The 27,157-nt window shown below is 39.2% G+C and overlaps 2 protein-coding genes across 2 annotated transcripts; both read left to right on the top strand.

The window, feature by feature from the left end:
* Window positions 1-470: 470 nt before the first annotated feature.
* LOC146574878 (uncharacterized) lies at window positions 471-18,213 on the top strand. Its single transcript, XM_085274907.1, has 8 exons — window positions 471-663; window positions 11,195-11,302; window positions 11,832-12,058; window positions 13,129-13,221; window positions 14,718-14,838; window positions 15,096-15,148; window positions 15,938-16,087; window positions 16,839-18,213. The coding sequence occupies exons 1-8, from the start codon at window positions 579-581 to the stop codon at window positions 17,025-17,027; spliced, it is 1,026 nt and encodes a 341-aa protein (XP_085131033.1). The 5' UTR covers window positions 471-578; the 3' UTR covers window positions 17,028-18,213.
* Window positions 18,214-22,598: 4,385 nt separating this feature from the next.
* On the top strand, window positions 22,599-22,955 carry LOC146574879 (natural killer cells antigen CD94-like). The gene has a single exon (XM_085275675.1). It carries the CDS (start codon window positions 22,599-22,601, stop codon window positions 22,953-22,955), a length of 357 nt encoding a protein of 118 aa, XP_085131801.1.
* The last annotated feature ends 4,202 nt before the right edge of the window (window positions 22,956-27,157 follow it).

Genomic DNA, 27,157 nt, shown 5'->3' on the forward strand with positions numbered 1-27,157 from the left:
AAGCCTATTAAGGACTTGAATGTCACAGCTTATTGTGAGCTATCACCTTTTATTGTGAATGGATTAATGCTCCCGTCCAGACAGGGTTCACAGTTCAAACAGACATTGTTGCCCAGTCAGAGAATGGATGAAATAATGAACAGTGATCACCAAAACACTTCACACAATACAGCACTGCTATAAAGGATATCTCAAGCACTGAACCACTTTTTTTAATGCACATATAATCTAAACATCGAGAGGCATTTAAAGAATGCAGAGGGTTTTTAAAAAAACACACAACACCCCAACAAGATCTCATTACTCACTTTTCCTATGTCTGCCTTCCTTTTGCCTGCTAGAAGGGTGGGGGCACAGATGAAGGGTTAAAGTGGAAGACGGGGTGTAGGGCTGGGCCTTAGTGAAGCAGAAAGGGGGGTGGCTATATAAAAACTGACAGAACACAAGTGGGGCTTTATCCACACCATCCTGCTCTGGGTAAGAGGAAACCCTAAAGTGCCTTGGCTCAACCAGCTTCTCGTCTTCTTTCCCTCTCTTTTTACTCACACCCGTTGGACGTGTGTCCGCTCAGGACAAGAATGGCAGCATCCTCCGCACAGAGAACACACAGGCCCTGCATAATGCCGCCTTTTGCTTTGCTCCTCATCGTTTCATTTTTAAATGGTAAGTTACTAAATACTAAATGCAAAGAATACAAATTCTAAGATCGCATGCTCATCTGCTGAATTCGAGTGAACTGTAAGGGTGGGGTTGGGGTGGAGCAGCGTTTGTTTGAATGGTCTTTGAGTTGAATCCAGGTTTTAACCCTACAACCCTTTGATTCCCAGGAATCCTAACTGTCTCCAACATAAAATAGATCTATATACATTGTAAAAGCAGTTGATAAAGATTTGTTTTCCCCAACATATTTCTCAGAAAAGGGTTACTTTGTAGTTTGCCCAGGCAAACAAAGGGATTTTTTTAGAGAGTGATTTTTTTTAAATTATGAGGAGGTACAGTGAAGTTTGAATTGATATTTCAAGTTAAAATCTCTATTTTGAACTTTTGAGTATACAGCCAAACAGTTTTTAAGTATTATCTAGTTAATTTTTCTGTATTGCACTCTACAGTACAACAGAACTATTTATGGGCATTCCACTGGTGTTATGTTTCCTTTTCTACAGCACTGGTTCCCATGATTTTCAAGGACTTTGAGAAATGTGTATTTATATTTAGCTGGTTGTAACGTGAGGCCAGTTGAAGCGTGCGTGGAAGAAGGGTGTGGGGTTTGCATGTTAATGTGCATTTCAAAAAAAGGCTGTGGTGAAGTAGCAACAGATTTGGGGAGCCATCGGGGATATATCAGGATGTTCAACTTCCACAGACAGTTGGAACTCATGTTTGTGTGATGATGTCACCATATTTTTCACACTGCAGGACTTATTCTAAAGTTTAGTTCCTACAATAGCTAAATTTAAATGTGGCAAATGTTTTAAATTCATTTGAAACCAGTTTTGAATAGAATTCCTATCTGTAGCTTTATACTAGGCTGCCACAAACTATTATTTTGATAGTCGACTAGTCACCGATTATTTTTGCGATTAGTAGACTAATCAGATCATGCATCCATTGCACCAGCATGCATCTGCTCTTATATAACTATCATTAGCTTACAGCTTTAAGTGTTTACGGTATGTGCTAACTAAAAATAAAGACAAGATGATAGTTTATTAAATTTTAATGAAATTTGCAGATTGTTTCGGTGAAGTTTAATAAACTCCTTGATATCTAAAATATAACAGGACACCAGAGTATATTCTCAAGCATCTCACACTTCTGATAATCAGTTGTCTGCTTGACGTTTATTCAGCTGTGTAAAAACTATAACTTTAATCTCAGCCAAACCGATTTACTCAGGAACAAATAAAATACTAAAAAAAAAGCCAAACAATAAAATTTTTAAGTTATCTGAGGGATTTGTATATGTTTAACCTGAGTAGCGAAAGACGGCGGTGGGTTTGAAAACGATTTGCCCAGAGTCCGGTGTTCTCACGGGCTCTAGTGAGCCTTGCCCCCGGCTAGCTATCGAGCTGGTGGGTAACAGACGTCTCCGAAAACGTCAGAGCGCTTTTGAAAATATGTGTCTTGATAAACTGAGCAGATATTTGAGGTTTACACAGCTACATTCTCGCCTGAAAATATGTTAAACATTTATTTTGTGACCCAGAAAGAATAATAAGAGTAATATTAAAACTAACTAGCTGCCACCATTGTTGGGAACTGAGCTGGGCTGCGCTATGAATTCTGGGACACAGCTTCTTCTTCTTCGGGGTTTAACGGCGCTGGCATCCTTGTACATGCAGTGCTGCCATCTTCTGTTTCAGTCCGTTATTACACTCTTAAATCCTACTACTTATTCCTGCGTCTTTTGGGATCTTACAAACCTTCAAACGACGCGGGTCAACTATTAAATCAGTCGTCGACGATTTTGATAGTCGACGTGATCGTGACTAGTCGACTAATCGTGGCAGCCCTACTTTATACCAGTAAACAGACATTTGGTGACAGGAAAAGAAAAAGACAAAAATAAAAGATAGGATATGCGCAGAAGAAAATGTATATTAAGATTCAATAGTGGCATAGGAAAGTTCAAAACAACAAAAACAGCTCTCGTTCAAGCTCTTTGGCTCATGCTTTACTATCATCTTGAGTGCCCTCTGTTGTGGCTGCAAATGAATCACACACTGGGGGACTTAATTCAAACCTCATGTCCCGTTTATGGCATGTAGAACTTATGGGATTGAGGTCATCAGCAAAGGGAGGCAGCTGCATCGGCTTTGCAAAATAAAACTGCACCCATATAGTTTCAACCAACAGTGGGCTATCGATTCAGATCTGGAGGGATACAAACTCTTATTCTCCAGTTGGATAAGAAAAAGAGTGTTCTGATGAGAATTGCTAATTCAAAGCAGCTCAAAGCATCTGACACTGTATCTGGGCCAAATGGGCATGCCAAATAAAGATGAATAGCAATAAAGAAGATAACAGATTTTATAGTACAAATGAAAAACAGACCACTTAAGCTTAAGCATATTTCAACCACAGAATCAAGTTTACAAACGTAGGCAACAATCCCTATTCCTGAATTGCCTTTCCAACCAAGGAGATGTGAGCATTGCAGTTATCTATATATAAAATTAAGATGGGTTTACTATATAACTCTGATGAAATGAGAGTAGACATACAGATGTTGTGAACAAGCATGTTACCCAGACAATGAGTTGATTTTTCATGAAACAGTTTAAGTTGACTTCATTGTGAGCTGATTTGAAGAATCACTAAAGTCCGAGATGTAGCAAAAAGAATTAGAAAAATGTCAGCAACAGATTGTTCATTTCATTTTTAGAAACACAGCACAGAATATCTCAAACCTCAGTGTCAAGTGAGCCAGCGGTGACAAGTAAACATGCTGATACATACACACAAACACACACTACATACACGCACTTAACATATATACCATTCTCGTTTGCTTGCCATTGTGTTTTCCTTTATCCATTACTAATAAGAGTAGACTGTTTTCCACTGTCCTCTCAGCAGTGTTGGCTTTGAAGTGTTTCCAGCCTTTGTACTTTTGGGTTTACTGTGTGTGTAATAACAGTGAATGTACATTCACATGGTATAGCCGAAAATGCGGCTTTATAAAAACAACCAGGAGGTCCAAGCATTTGCTCTGATCTACAAATTACATAAAAGGGAGTACCAGAGAAGCAAGGACTGAGGAAAATTATCACTGCATAAACAAACTACAAATATATTTCATGTACATACTCTATTTCCTTCACAGCCAGAAGGTCCTGGGTTTAAATCAAGGCTGGGGCCTTTCTTTGTGGCACTTTCATGTTTCCCCTGCATGTCTGGTGTTCTCTCATTATGAGTGAAACTGAGGGTGGGGTCTCTCCAAGTACTCCCAACTTTTTCCCAGAGTTCACAGGTTAACTGCTGATTCTAAATTGGCTATGGATGTGAATGTGAGTGTAAGTGATTGGTAATTTCTCTGTGATAACGATAGGCTAGCCAACTGTCCAAGGTACACTGGCCTCTCACAGAATGACAGCTGAGATCATCTCCAGCTCCCCGTAACCCTGAGGTGCATAAATGATTAAGAAAATGGATGGATGGAATGAGTTCATTGTGTTATCCTTGGAGTTAATAAATATTAACATTCTAACTGTTACTTTTATTGGAGTGCATTAAAAAGAGAAGACTTTAAGATTCAACTTCAAGATATTCATTATATATGTTGTGGTACAACTGAAATACTGATAATTAGTCAAGCAAGGATATTCCTATAAATGACCAAGGTTAATATTAATTAAACAAGAATTCTAGTTCAACGTCACACCATATCTGAGTATGTGTAAGTGATAAGTGTCCATGTTATGGCAGGGAAAGCTGATGTTAATTATATGAATATAGATTAATGAAAGTGTTATGAAATGTTGCTGTAAGCATCTGTGTTTATTAGTCTCCAGTTGACTTTTTTGCTGTAAAACTAAAAGTTTACAAGGAAGTGTGGAGGAGTACCTCATTCATCTGGCCCTGGCAGTGGGATTTTTCCCCCTACAGTGCCCAGGTTTATAACGTCAGTGTTTCAGATACAGAGAATGAATCTGTGGGCATTGAATAAGTGCAGTTAGTTCAACTTCTTGATGCATTAAGATGATTTTTATTCAGTACCACCCAGAAACGTGTGCTAGCTATGATAATTCCCGTCGATTTTCAACAGGTATAATCTTAAATTTGTTCTGGACAAAATCCACGTAAAGCCTTTTATCAACTGATCCTCAGCTTTGACTGTAACAGGATCTACCTGCACACACTCAATCCAGACAGGCTCATTTCATAAACGCACTAGGCAGTGAAACTTTAGCGGGCAACTGAGAGAGTGACTGTGGGTGTGTGAGTCTGTGAGAGGGGTTGGGGAGTGATATATTGCTTGCAATTGAAAACAGATGTCATGTTTCCTGATTGTGGTCCCTAGAAACAGGCATCACACTCTTGATAAGAAGCTGCAGTGGCTTCAGGGTTGGGCTGGGTGAATGTTACAGCTGGGCAGCATTGGGTGAGGTAGATTCTGCTTCACCGGCCTGATTGAAACCATGAGATTCAGTTGGTTTGCTGCCATGAGAGAAGAATGGCCTGGCTTCTGCTATTAATTGGCGTGACAGAAATGACAGAGTAGGGGGTGCAGAGAGGGTGCAGTAGGGGGTGGGGAGGGTCAAGATAGTAGAGGTCAACAGACTGTTGTTTCAAAGAGGGTAGAGTTGCAGAGCATGTTTAACCCTACGGGACTCTGCTCCAATGTCACATTCCATAGTGTATGCTTAACAAACTCTGATACTAAATTATGAAAACATCCCTTAAGAAAACAACACTATGAATACATCAATGAATGCTGTTTTTGTCATTCTGTAATCCTGCCTGAAATCGAGATAGACTCAGATGAAGACAAATTCCACTTAATGGCCATAAAATAAGCTTTCTTCCAAGTTTGGGCATTAATTATTTTAAAAAGAAATTATTTTAGGGATTCTTTTATACTATACTGCAGCGATTCAAATATGTGTAGAATTGTAGAATGCCTGCAGAATTTTGTTTTTAAAGTCTTTTTTGAATATTACTCCATAAAAGATTTTGGTTTTGCAACTAATTTATATGTTTATACATTGCATGCTGTTGACGCAGTGCTGATCAAACAGCATGTGGGATGTTATGGCATTCATTATGGATCTATCCTGCTACTCTGTTCCACAGCTTCCATTCACTCACCACTGCACAAGACATCCCTGTCCTGCTGACAAGAGCCTATTTCAAGTATATATAGTATGATTGTGATTTTTGAGTGTTTACAGTGTGTGTGTTGAGGGTGTTGGCGTTTAGCATCAAAAACAACACATTTCTATACATATATACAAACATATTTTTTTGGTTTCCCATAAAAAAACAAACAAACTGTGAATTAAAGCTATTGAAATGTTTTGTGGCAGCGGGGGCTAGTGGAGCTTCGGTCACTGGGACTTTAACATGGTGGTTAACTGATGTGTGTAGACCATTATCACCTCACTAAGCCCAATTACACGTTACAGGGTTCTCATCAGTAGAAGCAGGCAGAGGCCAGAGGTCACGGGCACACAATGCTATATTTTCTCCCCTCGTGATCATGTATCACAGGACTTTATGGAAGCCAGGGTGGGACCGGAGGCCAAAGGCTTGTAAAGCTAGATCACTGAAAGCATCTAACAGCTGGCTCATGCTTCACATATACATACAGTGAAGCATGCAGAGTGGTTGCAGTTACATGGGTGCATTTTGACAATTTACATGAAAACCTGTCAATACAGAAGAACAGATCCCTTGAACGATGCATCAGGAAGGTCATCAATGAAAAAAAAATCTGCCAAATCAAAGTGTTTGCAGCTCCCTTGTAAAATAAGTACAATAAAAAGAAAATTAAAATACTTTTTTTTTATAGTCATATCCAATATTATTTGTATTATTTCATTATTCCCTTTTTTCTGTTGCAACATTTGTTACATTTCTTTTGTCTGCTTGTGACCATTTAGGAATTTCAGTACCAATAACATGCCTTAATCAGCGCGTCTCTTATTGAACCTTGGCTTAACTAGAAACAATCAAAATGCGGGACCCAGTCTCACAATGTGGGAGGAAAGTGGGGGGGGAAAGTCTTTGGGTCACACATCTGGTCACCCTATGTACAGTACACCATGACGCAATCTTTGCAAACTTTCTGGAACATCATGAAAGAAATTAAACTGCTTTACGCAATGTTATGCTGTGGGAGGTGTGAAGGTTGAAGTTAAATCTCATCTCGCTGGATGCCTGGGATTAGCTGTGCGTGACTGGGAGAGGGTGAAGAGAGACAGAGGGTTGGGAGGGAGCAGGGCGTGGAACCGAGGGCTCGTCTCCTTCCAAAGCCTGCCACATTCCTTCATCCAGAGTCCCAAGAGATGGGGGGTGTGCGTTAGCATATCCAGACTGCAGACTTTACTCAGAGCAATCTGATGGGAAAATCTTTAAGAGGGCAATGAAGTCAGGGCCTACGCTAAATAACATATGGAATCTAAGTTTATTACAACAGTTACAGTTGCCTTGTTTGTGCAGTGATAGCTAGACCCACGGCTGATGACTGATATCTTGACCTTTCTAGACATTAAACACAGAAAGACAAAAAACATACCATACCATAAGAATTCAGTAAACCCAGTTAAAAGTCCAATTTAGTTGTAGTTTAAATGAATGTGTGAAAGGTAAAGAGAGGTGAGGTGGTGGTGAGTTCAAAGGTCATGCTGTTAGAAAATCTGTTAAAATACGGATATAACACCACTGTATCGATTACAGCACAAAGGCCAAGGCTACAATCTACCTTTAAATAACAGACTTGCCTCTAAACCAATAACCAAAGCAGACGGCAAGTGTAAAAAGAATCTACCAAAAAAGCAGCACTGTTAGGTAAAAACAATGCGATCAAATTCAGATCCAAATGTTTTTGTAAATGTTGATCATAAGAGGTAATTATATTGCAGAGGTTTCATTCCATCTGGTTTCTGGTCTGTCAGGAAAACATGTTTGCGTGTAATGAGTGATGGCTGGTCAGAGAGCTGGACAGGATTTACTGGCAATGTTGGCAGAGTTGCAGAAGGCCCTGTGTTATTTCGCCTCAAGCTAAAACACGCATGTTTTGCTTTATAAAAGTGTTGCAGCCAATTATAAACATGTGCTTGAGATGGTCTTGCTTCATTATTATAGTTGAATTTTATCCAGCAAATATGTTAAAATATTGCTAATGTTATCGTTTTCATTCACCACAACATCTCCCCAGCGTCCAGCAGAGTCTGCTTCAAAGGCCAGACTGTTACGGAGGACTAAACATAGCAATCAGCCACAGTGTACATCTTTAGACTTTTGTTTTACAGCACAATTGACTGGGTTTTAATTGTCAATGCAGTACAGAAAATGACCTCAGAGCTGAAACAACACATTTCAGCTTTAGCCTGTATGTCACGTTTGTATGAGAAAACCTAATTTATGCCTTACCATCTCACCCATACTAAACCTCCTCCTTTCCATTAAAATAAACAGACAGACCACCCAGACATGGAGGGACTGGAGGGAGGGCAGCTGTAGGCCGCAGGCTGGAAAAGGATCTCAAAGACAGGTTTAACAAGGGAAGATGGTCCCTGCTCTGAAAGTAAACTAGAGATACAGAGTGAAGTCAAACAGAGGATTCATATTTGCAACTTTCACATGATAAATTTACTGTTAATTTTTATGTAGATGCAGAAAAGATCACTAACTGTTATGTGTTTTCTAAAGCAATTAAAAACAATGACAAAGTGCAAAACAGATCTCACATGACAGCTGCAATAGACAGTTGCTGACACTAATCATGCCAAAGGAACTCCTTAGAGATTACCATCCCACCTGTTAGCTATAAGCACACACAATGTTTACACTAGACTTGTGGCACCTGCGTGTCACAATGGGTTATGAAGTTGGTGGAAATGTGTCACAGTGTCACCAGTGTGTAAACACATGTGTCCCATATATGAAGACCCCAGCTTGTGACAGAGAGATGACTCCAAGAAAAGCTGAAGCAACCTGAAAAAAAAGATGAGTTATGACACAACAACCAATAAAAATTAGAATGTGAGAAAAATATTGAAAATAAAATAAATAATAAATCACATCTTGTGTAGGTTATTCAAATGTTCCAACAATATTTAGTCTAAACTACAATTAGGTCTATAAGTATTTGGAGAAGGATACATGTCAGAAATATGAAGGCAAGATTAGAATTTGTCTAAATTTAAAAGAGGCTGCACAGTTCTGAAAAACCAAGATCAACTTTTACCAGAAATGATGGGAAGAGAAAAGTATTGAGAGGGTAAGGAACAGCATGTAATCCGAAGATTACCACATCATCTATCAAACACGGTGGAGGCAATGTTATAGCACGGGCATGTGGAACTGTGCTAATAAACTGATTACTGATGATGTGACTGCTGATCGAGTGTACAGGGATATACACTCTGCTCAGATTCAGCCAAATCCTGCAAAACTGATCAGGCAGCATTTCACAGTGTAAATGGATGACGAGCCAAAATGACAGCAAAAGCAAAGCAAGAGTTTCTCGAGGCAATGAAAAGAGATATTCTTCAATGGTCAAATCAGTCACCTGATCTCAGCCCAAAAGAAGATGTTTTTCATTCATCAAAGAAAAAGTGGAGGGAAGCGTGACTCCCAAACAAAGAGCGACTGAAGGTTGTTGCTGCAAAAGCCCAGGAGGAAGTACAGCATTTGGTAATGGGTCCTAAGTATTAGAAAACAGCATGGCACAAAGATGCCAGTGATTTTTAAATAGTTTATTGTGTGAATGCAGTAAGTTTTTTTCACCTCTTTTTAGCAGAAAGTTCAGCTTTTTCACCGCTTTTCAGCACAAATTCCACTTCTTCACCTCTTTTCAGCACAAATTCCACTTCTTCACCTCTTTTCAGCACAAATTCCACTTCTTCACCTCTTTTCAGCAGAAAGTTCTGCTTCTTCAACTGTTTACAGCAGATTCCTACGGTGGCCCTGAAGTGCAAATCACACCAACAAATCAGGGCCTCTCAATTTTGTTGTTGTGTTTAGCAATTTGTTGGTGTGATTTGCACTTCAGGGCCACCGTAGATTCCACTACACTGCATTTTTGCAGGAAATGCAACTTTTTCTAGTGACCTTCTATTGTTAAATATTGTCTGTGGAGAGAGTTTGTATGCTCTCCATGCCAAAGTATCCAAGTACAAAAGTAGTTTCCTACTCTGGCTTAATGAACAGAAAGTAAAAACTGTATGACTATTTATGTAAAAGTTAAAAGTGCCTTGTAGTGTAAGGTGCTGTGAGTTATATAAGAATAGAAAACTACAATATGAATATATGTCCATACTAGGAATTCAACTAATTGGTAAGCATTAAATATACCATTTATAATTTTTGTTTGCTGTAAAATGTCAGCTTAAATTTACACAGAAATCTAATGTTCATCTACGTAATGTGTAACAGCTGTATACAGTATGCACAAACAAAAGTGAAGTCAATGTAGGTCAAGAGGGGGCAGTACAGAGCAACTGCAAACCTGAAACCTGAAATCAATCACAAACTTAATATGGGACAATAAGGAATGACTTAGTAAGAGTGTAGAAGTAATGAGATCTGCAGAAGAACGGTATTATGGGAATGTTTTGAGTGTGAGGTAATGCTGTTGTTGTTAGACAGAGAGAGGGAGAGCTGGGTAAAATAGAATGAACACTGCGTACCCTGTATGGACTTTTAGATCCTACCCCTAACAAAAACACAATAAAGAGCTCGAGTCAGTGACTGCAGAGTGCAGCAGCATAGCAGCAAACGAACACAAAAATCAAATGTGTCTTTAGAGCAATCCAGGTTATTACAGGTTTTGAAATTAATCAAAGATGTTTTTCCTAAAGTCACACGTCTCCTGAAAAATGAACAACTGTGCCGTAACCTATTACATAATTCTATAATTTGGAAAAAGCTGTGGCATCACTGCCTGGTGTCTTTCAGCAGCACATTCAGTCAGGGCATTTAACAGGTTGATAGAAACCCAAATTAATACAGTTCAGGAAACTATTTTGTACATTCCATTTGTGTCTAAACAAAAATAAGTGACTGCAAACGTAGGATCTTTTTTAAAACCTTGAAGCGAAAAAGATTGTATTTCAGAGTAAATGACTTTGTGATGTGATCCGTGGATCTGAGACTTTAGTTATTTACTACACTACGATCTGTTACCTAATCTTCCATCACTCCAGAGGCCTCGAGGGACATGAAGAAATAATACTGTGAGAACACTGAAGAGCTCTCATCGAGTCCAGGCATTAAGATAATAACTGACATTAAGCTAGCACACTTTTAAAAACCATTCTCCATCCATGCTACAAGCTGTTACCTCCGATGGCTAAATTTGCCACCAGAGGTAACAGCTCTGACCTACTTTCTTATCACACCTGCATAGGTAAATTAAAATGATGGACAACTGACTCAATAAGTCATGTTTCTTCCGTGTAACTGAATGCAAAACAAACCCTTGAAAGATTCTTTCCTATACTTAACATACATTCTGATTTAACAGCAGGAGTCATGGCGCAGACAGACGCACCTATGAAACAAGAAACAGCGGCGGCTGTGGGATCGTCGATAGTACGTGGAGACATGGTCCCAAAGCCATCACAATTTCCTGGTAAGAAACACTATACATTACATAATAATAATACCTTTTATTGAGGTTTGTTGTACAGATTTATTTGTGTGTGTGACAAATGGACTCACTTATGTGAAGAAAGAACAAAGTACTTTATTTGAGTCACAATCTACGCAAAAGAATACCAAGTTGTCCTGACAATTCTTATATGAATACAGGTATTATCAGAACAAATGTAAAATCTTAGACCTGTAAACACAGGGCTGCAGTGTCCCTACGAACAGACACATACTTAATAGAGTTCATTTAAAGTGTACCTAAGCCCCTGGGCTGAATGGATTGCTGTAGCTGAAATAATGTCATCATTTTTCAGAATGAACTGCATATAACCTCACGCAATTTTCTAAAACCATAGCCCACTCATTTGTCTACACACACTTCAAACCAAACTGCAATACTTAATAATAAGTAAATTGCCACCTTTTTTACGCAAACGCCTGGAATCGAAACTGTGTGTATTGTATGGCTATTTACCATATTAACCATGTCAACTGAATTATATTTTCAGCAAACGATGATTCACAAGGTCAAAAGTTGGTATATCCTACTGATAAACAAGGAACTCAAGCGGCTACAGCAGCTACAACTACACAGATGCCGGGAGACAATGATGACAGTCAAACTGAAGCTACACAGAAGGCATTTGGTGCAACAGAATTTGTGGTACACACGGAAATTCTGGAATCAGATACTCCAGCACCTTCAAGAGGTGACGGACCTAACAATAAACCAAAGGTAAGACTGCACAGGCTGTCATAACATAACGCAATGTTGCTAGTTTGAAGTTTATCTGGAAGAGTAGACCGAGAAAAGCATGTTGTTGAATAGAAACAAGTAAATGTGATTTAAAACAAAAAAAAAAGGACAAAACAAATCATTTTACTTCTTATTTGAAGACGTCTACTTTAAATACTCACTTTAGAATAACATATAGCTGCATAAGCATAGAACATTGAGGGACACCTGGTTTTACATCAAATTTTCAAATGTTGCAAATTATACTCAGGCGTGACGTTATTTGCAAACGATTCCTGATGTGGAAAAAGGATTAGTGGTAGCTGATTTTGCATAAGAAAATAAGGATGGATTTCATACAAAATACATTTCCTTTGCATTTGTTCATCAACTCAAAAATGTCATCCCTGCAGCAAAAACTGATACAAATTTTCATCTCTGAATATTTGAGCTCAATCCTAAAAGTGTGACTTAGATTTTTTTTCCTTGTTCTGGGAGCATCAAACATGTTTGCAATTAAGACATAATGTTATTTGGACTCGGTGTAAGGGAAATCAGCAAATGATAGAAAATCAATAACAGTTTAATCATTAAAAAAAGGATGTTTTTAAGTAGCTTAAAAAGTAGCTTAGCAGAGGAGCGCATTAATACTTCACTTTTTAGGCACTTGAATGACATTAACCTAAAAACAGAGAGATGACAGGACACCCAACATGCGTAAGATATTGAATTCCTTATTGCATTGTATGAAGTTAAATTTAATTCTATTCTATTTTGTAAATTTCCATTGTTTATGTGTTTCATATTGTTTCATGTTTAGTGGATTTAATTTAAATAACTTACAGATATTGTGTTTTTGAATGTGCCATAGGAATTAAGATGATTGTTTTACGTAGGATCAAAGTATGATACAATTATTAGAAAGGGCAACAAAGGAATTCAACACTAAATCGAATTCTGTGTATAAACACTGGTTAGAGGAACTGGCTACATTGGGCTGGTGCCATGCTGCAGTTAATGGTAAGAAGGGCACATCAAGGTTAAGAGTTTTGGTTTCTCTCTTTTTACAGCCGGTGCCAAAGGATGATGTCAGATGCGTGAGCAAAGAGGTTATCGAAGACAGAAGTGCTGTCAGTCTGAAACTCAAGGCATCCTCCAACTGTGTAAGTTCTGTTTCTTATTCTCATATTCGGTGTACAATGAAAATGTTTGGAAGACGTAGCAGGAAGAAAAATATACAAAATCATACAGGTAATAAGACGGAAATAGCCGAGAGTAAAACAAAGAATCTTAAAATATTCCTGCATACATTTCATCCTGTGCTCACACAAACAACCAACTGCACTAGAGAGAAAAATATTCCCCGGATTGGTTTAGTTGCCATTCCCACTGGCAATCAGGCGAACATGAGCTCAGCAGGAAATTTTTCCTCATTTTGAAGGCAGTAACTGTTACATCTCAGTGAAGCTAGAGAAAAACGCTGCCCAGGAAATGTCCAAAAATATTTCTGCTGTATGTAATCCAGGGGATGTATGGTGCTATGAGTGCAGAGGGAGTGGGAGCATGATGGGAAGCTCACCGCTACTGTAAAATGAATAATGTAAAGAGACCTCAGGCAGTACTGTGGGTGTGTGTGTGGGTGTGTTTGTGTTTAGAAGTATACATTCTCCAGTGTCTAAGCATAACAGCTTTGAGGTCTACAAAGCTATGTGGAGGTCTGAACTCACTAGATATGGTTTCAGTTAGCTACAGCTCTCATGTAACCTGAGCAGCAAATGCCTTGTAGAATATACTGTAACCAGCAGAATAACATCGGGGGTTCTTGTGCCACCAGTCAAAGACATTTACCAAGGATTTCTGTTTTTCACTGTCATTTCAGAGGAACAATTTTGCTCTAATCTAGAGCAAATTAAACAACAACAATGGTTCATGTAAAGTTTATCACAACTGAGCAGTACAGTTTATGCTGCTATGGTTATAAACAGGATGAAACCGAGATCTGAAATGAACCGTGCTTCAGATCAGAGAGTAAACCTTGCTCACAGGGAGGGACTGAAACAGAGTAGGGTATATAGGCGTTTACCCTTGCGTTATTTAAAGAGTAAAGTATTTCAGTAATGGCATGCGAAGTTCCTGATATGAGACACTGCATATAACACAGTGATGGACCTGCAAAATAAGGTCTTGGCTATCCAGCTAAATATGTAATTGAAAGGCTTATCTAGTGCAGTGCATTCATTTATGGAACTGAACCATTCTGGTGCCACTGCAGGGAAACTGAAATAAAAACTGAATTATCAGATAAGCGTGCACATTCCCTGGCTGTCTGTTACTGTGTCCTGCCATCTGTTCCTTTTTGAACTGAGATAAAGGGCTGCTACGGTGTGGTAGAGTCTGTTGTTTGGATCAGATTACATGAAAAGGTAGCACACAGAATTGTGATAGCCCTGACTGGATTAAAGACAAAGAGAAATGAAACTGAGCGTGAAGGGATTAGGGAATGAGAGAAAGATTAAAGGTGATACTGAAGGTTTGGAGCTGTGATTTTGAAGGGAGCTAATGATTTGGTATTAGCAATGAATTTCACGTTTATTCTAGATTTTGACATGTGAAAACCGTTTCAGTGCTAATTACCTTTTATTTGTTGTCTTGTTTGTAGGAGGAATCTAAAGTGAAAATTCAAAGCGTTCTACAAGAGCTGTGTAGTGAGGACTGTAAACTAGAGATCTATCAGGAAAACAACTCCGATGAAATCCTTGTGTCTGGGAAATATGTTGAAGGTCAGTACCAATATTTTAATAAGCTCAGTTTGAAATTTGATATTCAGTGTTGAAGCCTATAATAAGCTTTTTATGTTTTGGCTGGCAGGAGTTATAATTCCTGCAAAATCTGCATTAATGTCATCTTCTTTATTGCCTTAAACATTAAAAATCACCAATAAATTTTTAAAGCAAAAATGATCTTGTCCAACAATATAGCACCCTCTGGTTATGTCTACCTTGTGACAGTAAAAACACCAACATTTGTGTATTTACAGATGATGTTACAGGCATGGCTAACAAGTTCAACAACGACAACATAAAAGACAAGGTAAAGTCCCACCTAGTGCACTATATTGCACAAGTGTCAGTATAGTCATATAATTTGGATGTAGTTTCAGTGCCAATTACCTTTTGTTTTTGTCTTTGTGTCATAATGTCACTTTATCTGTTAGATAGATAAAGATTCAAACCTATGCAATAGCACGAGGGCACCAAAGAGCCACTAAAAGTTGACTCATAATCAAACTCGACAGGAAGCTACTCATGGGAAAAATACGAAATACGAAAAGAGTTTGGAGACTTTTTCAAAGGCATCAGGCTGACACTTGGTGTCAAACCCCACAAACAATCCACTTGTCAGCAGCAAAACATTTTTTTCTAATACCTAGGGAACAATATTTGGTTATGGGTGTGCCTGTTACACCCATCTGTTTCTCTGCATTTGTCATACTCTACAGTTCACTCCCTGTTCCAACATATACTGAACAACCTTATAAGCAATTCCCTCTTTCTGACACGTTTCATTTTTCATTATGCTGTCTATCTGCTTATTGGCATCTTTTTTGACACTGCTTTGAAGCCAGGAAATATATTGCAGCAACTATGCATACATTTCCAGAAAGAGTGGAGCTGTTTTCCCCCAAAGTCTCTCAAGGCACGGTCACTGGATAATGAAGATCTTTTTCTCCAAGTAAAAAAATATAGGTATTAAAAACATAACTCCTTCATGGGGCCCATTTCAGTTTCTATAGTGATCTTTTTTTCTGGTTTTCTACAAGTGCTGTAATTATGACTGAACACTCAACTAATGTTACTTTGTACACATTTTTATAATCAGACTGATGTGAAGGAGGCTGTTCCTCGCTGGGGAAAGAACTCAAAGTTGGTACTGGTTTCCTTGTTGCTGACTGGCCTGTTGCTGGCTGCACTGCTGGTAGCTGGTTATTACCTCAAGATGCACCGCAAGAACTCAAAAGGAGTCAGACTGGTGGGTAGATTTATTGCCAAAAATCCCTTATTTTTAATAGTTGCTTTTCACATGATGGCCACTGTGGGTGCTGTGTTTTAAAAGCAGCAATGAAGTAAATTATAACAGTTATACCGACCTTCTGGGTTGTTTTTTTAAGAGTAAATAGCTGAAATTAACCTTTGACCTGATCTAACTAAAGTACACAGTGACTGTAAATTTTCCAGAAAAAAACAGTACATATGGATCTGAGATCACATGTGTTATTATCTTACAGTCAATTCCTGACTTAATAGAGTAAGCAAGCTAAGGTGGTGCTTTCTCTTGTTTCTGCTTCAGCCTCTTGCCTGGGGGATACAGATGGTTTAATTTTTTGTCTAAAGAACATCACGTACATTACGTATGGTGGTACATCCATGTGATTGCTGGTGTAACAGCTTGTTGATGCTGTGCTTTTTTAATCAAGATCTGTTGTGAGAATCAGTCATGGCCACAAACTTCTCACTGACAGAGTAAAAACCATCGCACTTTCAAACTTTGTTTTTGCCAAGAAAAATAATAAAGCAAGTATGTGTGGAAACTGCAAGGAAAAAACACACACCCTAAGACATTAACTGAGAGTGTGCTTATTTAAACAACTCCCACAAAAACAAATCGATTTTCAATTACACACCATGTGGCTTGTATGTTAAAATGTAGCTGGCCTGTGTTAAAGCTCTTCTAATCCAGAATAAGTTATGAAATGAAGTCTTGGTTCTGTGCTCTCTCTTAGGCCGAGTCTTTTCAGGTTGATGAGGAGAACCAGGCCAATACACTGGTGTCTGTTGCACCCCTGCCCCAGGAGCAAGTTGATAAGCCCACTGTCAATGGAGAGTCTCCTCCAGAAAATGGGACCAACGCTACTCCCACTACCAATGGACACTCTGCCACCCAGACCCCCGTGGCTGACACAGAGATGTGAATCACGACACCTTCAACCTCTTTTGCCAGTCATCCTCTGGGACCCACTGGTCTCTCATCCTCAGTGTGCAAATTGAGATAAATTCAACAATTTTTCTCTTCTCAATCCATGCCATTCTGAATGATAACAACAACAAAGTCCCTGCTGACAATATAATGACAGCGGGGACTGTTCCTCCAATGTGAAAAGTTTGGGAATACTTACTTTTGCCAAATTCAAGAGACGCTATGCACGCTGACTGACTGGGATTTGTCTTTTGACTTTAATATAGTTGAAACAATCTCTGTAGGATAGTCAAATAATGTCATATATGTCATATAATGTTGATTCGTGACAAAGAAGCAGAAGATGCTTTGTTATTTCAACCAACAATTGTGTTGCAGTGAAACAGTGAAGCCAGGCAGCTGAATGGTGACCAGTTTTTATACCGTTTGACTCGCCTATAAAAAAGGACTGACACTCTCCCATCACTTTTTTTGAAACGCTTCTGTATTTGCCATAAACTAAATGGTTTTGTCTTGAATTGGCTGCATTTTTTTTTATATACAGGTAATTGTCAAACTGCAATTTACAAAAAGAAGCCATATTTCCATTTATTACAGACACCAAAAATTTGTTGACCTAACATAAGCATAGAAAATGATTAAATAGCAACAATCATGATTTTTGGTATCATTGAGGTATAAAAATGTTAATAAGCTATTCATGTCAGTAAATGTCCGCTGAAAATCACACAGTTGCCTCAGTGCTTTAGACTCTAGCCTAGTGAAAAGTTCAATTTTTTTAACTGACCTCTGATCAAAGTTGAATTGTTTCAGAGAACAAAGTGCATTTCTATTTTTGTGGTTGCATGGTTGTCACTAATGTACAGATTGTTTAATTTTTCTTTTCAACAAATCAAGATCTTCTCTACTCTTACCACTGTCTCAGAACATGATGAAGCACAGCAGCAGGTCAATTTTATAGGGAAAAGTGGGAGGAAAACAAATGACACAATGACAAATACAATCATCAGTTCAGCATTCCCAAGGCTGCTCTCATCACCTTGTTGATAGACACGTACACATTTTGTGCTTCTCTTTTAAATAACTGGCTTCTTTTTTTGATATACTACACGTGTAAATACGTTTGCTTTCTCTGTTAGTAATGCCTGTGTCTGATTTATAAACTGTGATTCTTGACAATATCACTGCAGGCTGTTTTCAGCCGAGTTGTGTTTTTCTTTCCTTTTCTTTGTTTTTACTTGATATATGAATAGAAACATTTCATAATTTAAAATTCACAACCCATACTTTTTTTTTTTTTTAAAAAGCAGAGTTGTTTTTAGGAGACTTGACATTTATTGTAACGCATATCTGCCTATCTCTAACCTTGTGGAAATCTTAAAACAAGGCTTACCTCCTTACTTTCCTTTTGGTGTGTCTGCTTTTTTATCTCTCCAAGTTGAAACTTAACAGACTCTACATATCCCTCTGTATTATAAGTAATACAACACGTATCCACACTGGAATATTCACAAACATTTCGGAAATAATGGAAATAATCAACGACTGGATTAAGGACTTGCATACTCCAGACACGTGTAACACACATAAGCTTTAGTGCAAACTAATGGATGGCGCAACAAAGAATGTGATTTTTAAGATATGGAGTTGTACTGTACATCCTCAGTTTCTAGTCTCTTATTAGTAAGCTAGCTACTACACTCAAAACAATTATTCTTGGCCCTCATAAACATGAAGCGATAAAAGTAAAATGCCACTGAAATTTATAAATATACTTGGTAAATAAAAGTAAGTAAATTAATTAGATCACATTCCATTAAAATGTAAAATTTTACATTTAGTTAACAAAATTAATTGTTAGCTCAGTTTAAAACATAGTTTTTTTTTTTAGCACAAATGTCCAGTTCAGGCTTTTTAGTTTATAGGCTGTTTATATATTTACTTCCACCCACACTAAATTAGCACAAACTTGTTTTTCAATATGCATCTTGGAGGACACAATTATTTTGATTGTTACTCTAAAACTGACTATATTACAAATGTAAACATGAACAAATTTAAAAGAACATGCAAAGGAATAGGAGTTTAACAGTGGCACTGTGAATACATTATGCAAGGTTCTCAGTCATGCTACCTAAATGCAAATCAATATTTTGACTAAGGCAGTACAGAAAATAGCCTCTATGACTAAATGCTGAAGTGTAAATTTCCATAGTGAAAAACACAAATGAAACATTCAAAACATATCATTAGCAGACTGCACGGATTAATAGCCCTGAGTTTGCATGTAAGGTACAAGGAGAGAATACTTCCATCATTACACACACAAAGTTAAATACTTTTCAATCTCAAGATTGAGATGTTTTTATATTCTTCTCTTTTTTTATGTAATTTTTTGAATTATGCCGTCTCAAAAATTTATGCATGCCTTACACAACTTATAACAGAAAGCTTAATGCTAAGAAGCTGTGACTGACAGGACAGTTTCAACACCAGATACGGATTCAACTTCCCACAACGAAGGGTACAAACATGCCCCTCCTTTAGAGTTAATACCCAATGTTCTTTTTTTTTTTTTTTTTTTTGTGTCCCGTTTGGATCTTTAGCCATCAGAATTGTTGTCTTAAGGCCAAGAAAGATGCCAAGCGGATTTATTTTACCAAGTGGATCATCATGGCCTTGCCATATTGGTCCATTTGATTGACCTTTATTATAATTATGAATTTATTTTATTTTCAGTTGCTACAAACGTGACAGACATGACTGGGGGATAGGACAGGGAGAAAGAATGAAAGAAAGAGAGGGAGAGAAAGAAAACCAAAGGGGAGAAGAGACGGTGAGAAGGGGGGGAAGAAAAAAAAACAAAAAAACAAAACAAAACACCTGGGTCACCTGTATGGAGAAAAAAAACAGAAGAGAAAGCAAACAACAAAGAGCAACATAATAAAAAAAACGGCACCATCACAATAAACTAGCTAGCAATAGATATCAGTAGATACTAAATAATAAACGATATTGTGCAGCACGCAAGATAGACAGTGCACAATGTGCTTTGAGGCAGCAGCCAAGAAAGCTGTAGTCCGCGTCTGTGAATACCCGTGTGTACACCTGTGTGCATACCTGTGTGGATCAGCATGCTTGCATTCCAAAGGTTTCTCCATGTAACGATCTGCTATGGAGTGGGGGGAGCCACAGCCCCGTCCTCCAGGGTATGAAGCAGGTATGGAGGAGATCAAAACTCCAGACATCCAGAGGCCCCCAGAACACAAGAGACCAAGGAAGACCAACAGAGGGGCAGCCGCGCCACTGTCCCAGTAAGAGCTGAGGAGAGTCCCAGATGAGGGCTCACTCAGCAGCCGCGGAGCAGAAGCCAGGGGGAGTTGCAGTGACGCGCCCGTGAGCTCCGCCGGCAGCCAGCTGTGCCTGAGTGACCGAGCCCCAGGCCGAGAGGCCGGGGGCACCCCACCTCCGAAGTGGCCCGAGCGAGCCCCAGGCTCCAGGCCCCGATAAGCGGCCGTCAAGGAGTGAGCCGGTGTGTACCCGGACGCCCACCCCCACACACAAAGAACCACCAACGCACCAACACCTGAGGGAGTCCGCCACTGGCAGGGGAAGTGGTGGTGGGTGGAGATAGGCCTCCAAACCTTGGAGGGCCTAAGATGTCCCCAGAGAGGTGGCGTCTGACACCCAACCTGACATATAGACACAGACATACAGACACACACAGACACAAACATCCATTCCCTCATGCTCTCATATGCACTTACTCCACACTCAACCAACGTGGAGACAGACATAAAGAGACGCTGTACACACGATCACACTCCCCAAGCGTACTCTACGAACCGGGTCTAGGTACCCTTGCCCCTGGAGGGGGGAACTGCACCCAGACCCAGGTGGTGTTACCCTTTTCCCTGCGGTGGGGGGGGGGCAGACCGCCCCGACTCCGCAGCAGCGGGGAGGCCCCACACTCCAGACCGCAGTCGGACGGCCAACTCCTCCTCCTAGCCCCCCCGCTCCAGCAGGCTGCAGAGAACGGGGGTGAGAGAAGACTCCAAACCTCCCTCCACCCGCTCATTGTAGTGTTGATGCATGTGTGTTCTAAGGTGCAATTAAAACCCAGGAGGGCATGGAGCTACCTGCCAGAGAGCAGCAGGTAAGCGCATGGTCCCTCCTGCTAGCCCTCAATGTCTACGTGTATTTAAAATTGAGAGGTGGGCAACGACGCCAGGGGTGAGGTGTACACCCTGATGGTAATTTGGACTCCGTGTATCGTGCCCACCCCCAAGATCCTATATGTATGTGTAATGAGAGTGTGAGTAATGTGAATGTCTAAGTTGTGGGATAACTTTGAGGCAGAGGCAGCCAGAAGGGGACGGGGGGGGGGGGGGGGGGTAGCCTCCTCTACACCCTGGTGACATACCCCTACTCCAAGGCCCTCCATGTGTGGGTGGTTGTGGTGGAGCGGGAAGAGAGAGGCAGCTGGAGATGGGGAGGGAAGGAAGGGAGGGGCAGGTGACCCCTCCCTGGGGCCTGCTCCCCCGCTGACCCCAGTAGGCACTCCCATACTCCACGACCCGCCAGGGAAAGGGGGCCCGGGCCCATCCAGACCGGGGCCCAGTGCAGCAGCGCCCCCCGGCCCCACAGAGCCCGGGACAGTCCACCCAACCCCACCACAGAGAAAACTGCACCCACCCCACCATCCACTCATCTTCCAGACTACATGAGACAATAGACGCCCAGGCTGAGATCTTCCTCCACCTCTCCTGTATCTCCCCCTCCTGCAGAGAGTTCCCGAGGAGAGGAAAGCTCCTGCAAGATGTGACAATCTCCCCCACCAATGTTCTTATCCAGGGTGTAAGTTAATAACACAAAATATTGCCACAATCCATAAAATCATTACTTAAAACGTATGTACATATATACATATATGTATATATTACATAACTATATTACGTAGTTTTTACGTAATACCCTTATTTGTAACTGCCCTCAATTAGTACACCTGTGTATTTTCATAACAGCCTACAATGCATTGTAATTGGATGCTTGCTGCTCCTTCAAGTTCCTTAAAACCCCTGATAGGACAAGGTCATTCCACAGAAGGGAACTCTCTTGTACACTCAAGATGAAGATAAGTGCTCTGAGATTCCTCATTCTTACAGTTCTGTTCAAATTGGCCCTTGGTATCCTCCCTGGGCACAATCATTATGTTAGCATAAAAATGACTTGGTCAGACGCCAGAACATATTGCAGAGAGCACTACACTGATCTGTCTTCAATCAACAATCAGGAAGAAGAAGATGCACTGCTTCAACTTTTTTCACTTGTTCATTCAGATTCAGAGGAAAAAGATGATGCATCACTTCAACAAGACAGTTGGATTGGCCTCTACAGTGATGACCATGACACTTGGAAGTGGTCAGGAGGAACAAATGCATCTTTCTTCAACTGGACAAAAGGGCATAATGCAGCTGCAAACAGAAAATGTGTTGTATTCAGTCAAGCTGGCTGGCTTAAAAACAACTGTGAGAACAAATTCAGCTTCTTCTGTTTTCACAACAACATGGTGTTGGTGAAAGAAAACAAAACGTGGGAGGAAGCACTCGATCACTGTCACAGCCAGAACATGGAACTGGTCAGTTTACTTTCTAAGACAGCACTTGTTCAAGTCCTGCAAACAAGCAAGGCAACGGAGACTGACCATGTGTGGATCAGCCTGCGCTACCTAGCTGGCACCTGGCTGTGGGTGGATAGGGCCATTGACGACCAGCAGTCTAGAATCCCACAGGAGCTGCCTCAGTGTCCCACCTGGACTCACCGTTGTGCAGCCTTCTCACTGAGCAAGCAGCGTTTGGACAGCTGGGACTGTGCAGACAGGCTGAACTTTATCTGCTACTGTAAACCTTTCCATCTGTTGTAGGATAAACTGTGTCAGTGCAGTGTGATATACATATAATCTATACTACGAAATCACATATCAGCTCATATAGATATATCTATGACTTTACAAACATAAATGGATTATGTTGTTCTAAAATGTAATGTGCATGTAAATTGTGATGACAAAATAGTCATCAAAGTCAGTTTCAATACTTACTAAATTCCATGAAATATACGCCGATAGTTGTTTGTTGTTCTGTTCTTTTGTCTGTTTATGTGTTGTAACAAAAGACATTCCAGATTTTGGGATAAATAAAGTATATCTTCTCCTGTTATGTTGCCTTACCACAATTGCTTGCTTAGTATTTACTTTTTTTAAATTACCAACAAATTAGAGGAACTGGGAATGGAGGAAGATTATTTCTATAAGTATATCTAGGGCTACTTTGAAAAAGATCCGTAATAAAGCTCTGGCCACTTTGAATCCTATCTGTATTTACGCTACTGACTCAATTAAATGCTGATAGTACAAAATTAAACTTCAGCAAAAATTTTCATACTCATTTTGTCAAAGTCACAGGAAGACACATGAGAAAGGCAAATAAGTTGCATGTGGGTCTGGAGCCACACATTTAAGACCTTAAACAAACAAGTAAAATAAACTACTTCTTTGTATTCTTTAAAGTTATTGAACACTCCACCACAAAAACTGATGACTTTAAATGTGCAGTAAAGTGACAGGACAGTTCCACTAACACTAGCTCATTTAATATTTTAATGCTTGTATAATTTTCAACTGGACTCTATGAACAATTCATGTAAAAGTAACACAATTTTTAAGCTTGATAGAAAATGCCCCCAAAACAGTTCAATCCCAGATGAGACCAGATTGAGGAAAATGGTATCTGAGAGATAAGTACATATTTCTATCTGTATCGTCACATTCGCATTCAGTATATTAAGACAAAAGAAAATCAGTGACTATTGAAATTTTATGTACAAAGGCAGAAAAATACACAATTTCAGACTCACTACTTGATGTCTTCTCATTATTTGATCTTAATGGGTAACACCGATAGCTGGAAATACTATCCGTTCAGCATGAGCTTGGCTCAGCGTGTACTGAGCTTTAAAATCACAACCTCGGATAAAAACAAAACAAAAAACGTGCCATATTATACTATGTAGTTTTTCATTTAATTAAAAAAAAAGTCAAATTTCAAAAGTAGTGCATGAAAAACTAAGTACACCTCAAGATTCAACAACTTATAGAACCACCTTTTGCAACAATAACACTTTACCTTTTCTCTAGGACTTTTAACAGTCTTGCACATTGTTGTGTAATGGTCTCACATTTAATGTAGAAGACTTTCATATATAGAGGAGTTCGTGGTCACCTGACTGACTGTAAGTTGCCTGGACCTTTAGTATCACTGAGGTATAAAAAAATGTTGCCAGGCTATTCATGTTATATAAATTTGACATAAAAATGACAGTTGCTTTAGTGATTTAGACTTTAGCCTAGGAAACAACAAAACCCCTTTAACTGAACACTGGTCACAGTTTAATTGCTTTAGACTGACAAATATTTTTCTGTTTTTATGGTTGCATTAATGCACTGCTGATGTTTTTTTTAACATATTCAATATTTTTCTGTACTTTCCATCTGCATAGGAAAAAGTTCAATTTTTATTTTAATTAATCCACCTATTACTTAGCTGAATTTTTATATGCAGTTTTTGTGCAAAAAAAGTCCAGTGTTAGCCTTGCAGTATGCTTACACATTTACTTCCATCTCTAATAAATTGCCAAAAACATATTTTATCCCTAATGTTATCGCAGTCAATACAATAGTATTTGACAAAAATGGAATAACTAAAATTCTTATTTTTCTTCCTGTTATTAAGAAGAAGAAAAAGAATTCTAGTTATTCCATATTGATCAAATTCTTCAAAATAAAGGCAATGAAAGGAGTTTAACAGTGGTCCTGTGATTACATTATGCAGGGTTCTCAGTCATGCTACCTAATGAAATGCAAATCAATATTTTGACTAAGGCAGTGCAGAAAGCAGCCTGCATGACTAAATGCTGTAGTGTAAATTTTCATAGTTAAAAGCACAAATGAAAAATTCAAAACATTTCATTAGCAGACTGCATGGATTAATAGTCCTGAGTTTGCATGTGAATTACACGGAGGGCAACACAAAACACACTATTTTCAATCATTTTCAGTCTCACCAGTTTTTTTTCTGTTAAAATTGAATGTTTTTTTTTTATTTATCTAACACGTTTATGTTTTCTGAAAAGTTAAGGGAAGGCCAACAGAGTTTTAGAAACCTGATGTCTGCAAATCAGCTTAATGCTGAGAAGTTAACCCTGGTTGACAGGCTAGTATCAACATCACATTCGAATCCGAGAACCAAAATCTGCGTATTAAAAAACAAACAAACAAACAAAAACTTCTGAGCAACTAATTAATGCCATAATTTCCCACAGAGAGGGCAGAATGATACCAATTTTTTTCTATTATCAGTCCTGAATGAGTAGCACAGATGACTGGGAAAATTTCAAACAAAGTCAAACCCCTTATAATCATTAGTTAATACTTTCCATGCAGCCTTATTTGTGAATGCCATCAATTAATTTCAGTACACCTGTGCATTTTCATACCAGGCTAAAATGAACTCTGATTGGATGCTTGCTGCTCCTTCAAATGCTTAAAGTCCCCAACAGAGTTAAGTCATTCCACAGTAAGAAACTAACATCCACTCAACATGAAGATAAGCACTCTCAGATTGCTTATTCTTATGGGTCTCTTCAAGATGACCCTCTGCACCTACTTTGGTAATAATTATTATGTCAAAGAACAAATGACTTGGTCTGACGCCAGAAAATACTGCAGAGATAAATATACTGATCTGTCATCAATCGGTAACCAGTATGAAGAGGAATTATTCATCAGTTACATTTCCTCTTTGGCATCGGTACGAACATCGTACTGGATTGGTCTCTACCAGGATGACAGTGATAACTGGAAGTGGTCAGGGGGGACAAATGCATCTTTCTTCAACTGGGATCCACAGGACCCTATAGATCCTAATAACAGATGTGTTGTAGAAAACCAAGCTGGCTGGCGTAAAAAGAATTGTGAGGACAAATTCTTCTTCTTCTGCTTTAAGAGCCACCTGGTCCTGGTGAAAGAAAACAAGACGTGGGAGGAAGCACTCGAGCACTGTCGTATAAAGGGCATGGAACTGTTCAGCTTGCGCTCATATTCTGATCTGATTCAAGTCATGGCGACAAGCAGAACAGCCGAAATCAACAACATGTGGACCAGCCTCCGCTACCTAGCTGGCAGCTGGCTTTGGGTGGATCGTATCCTTGCTGATCACCAGGCCAAGAACCAAAACGAGATGCCTCAGTGTCCCACCTGGACTCACCGCTGTGGGGCCCTCTCACTGGATGAGCAGCACTTGGTCAGCTGGGACTGTGCAGACAGACTCAACTTTGTCTGCTACAATGGAGCTTGAATATTTGCATAAATGTAATGCTGTATTTTGCTACACATATAATCTTTAATATAAAATGCATATTTGCGTTGATAACGATATATTCAAGTCTTTGCAAAAAGATAGATAGCAATCATTATTGTGAAGTGTTTTTGATCCAACTGTAATGCACATATAGAATCTAGAATTTCCCTTATATAAAATTAAATAGTTAACTACCTTTATTCTAGGACCTTCCATTGTTTTCTTTCCTCATCATGTTAATTACTTCCAAAGATATTCAAAAAAGATTGTTATGTTCAAATAGATAATAAACACTCTTAAAAGACACTGTATGTTTTTTGTGACGAATTTAACAAAACGCTAGACATGACATGTTACCTTCTGCTCGTTTCTTGGTCTGTGGTACCCTGAAAATGGTATACTTGGTATCTCAGATGAGAGAAAATCCACCGATAGTCTAGCTCATAAGCTTTTTTTAATGTATTTCTGATATATTCTCATTTCATTTGAGTTAGTTTTGCAAATACACTACATTTTAGTTGATGTTTCAGTGCTTTCTTATTTTTAGTTCGGTTTACTAAAAGTTTAAATGTAGCTTTAGTTAACAAGTGACCTGACAGTGTCCAGATACACTGGAGAGCGGGCTTGCATGTGTGAAAAGCCTGACTTCATATGTGTTTTAATGTGCAGCCACAGCAAATTAACCACTGCTGTCATTCTGATGTGACCT

The sequence above is a fragment of the Mchenga conophoros genome, linkage group LG5 (assembly GCF_057382185.1).
Source record: "Mchenga conophoros isolate Kocher_MC1m ecotype Shallow Benthic linkage group LG5, M_conophoros_male_GT1.1, whole genome shotgun sequence".
In the NCBI taxonomy this organism is placed as follows: Eukaryota; Metazoa; Chordata; class Actinopteri; order Cichliformes; family Cichlidae; genus Mchenga; species Mchenga conophoros.

What these genes read in the sequence shown, in the direction of transcription:
- LOC146574878 (XM_085274907.1), top strand. Translation starts at nt 579, where the DNA reads ATGGCAGCATCCTCCGCACAGAGAACACACAGGCCCTGCATAATGCCG. An exon ending in CATCGTTTCATTTTTAAATG is followed by an intron (nt 664 to 11,194) that starts GTAAGTTACTAA and finishes CTGATTTAACAG; the next exon opens with CAGGAGTCATGGCGCAGACA. An exon ending in ACGACAACATAAAAGACAAG is followed by an intron (nt 15,149 to 15,937) that starts GTAAAGTCCCAC and finishes TTTTATAATCAG; the next exon opens with ACTGATGTGAAGGAGGCTGT.
- LOC146574879 (XM_085275675.1), top strand. Translation starts at nt 22,599, where the DNA reads ATGGTGTTGGTGAAAGAAAACAAAACGTGGGAGGAAGCACTCGATCAC.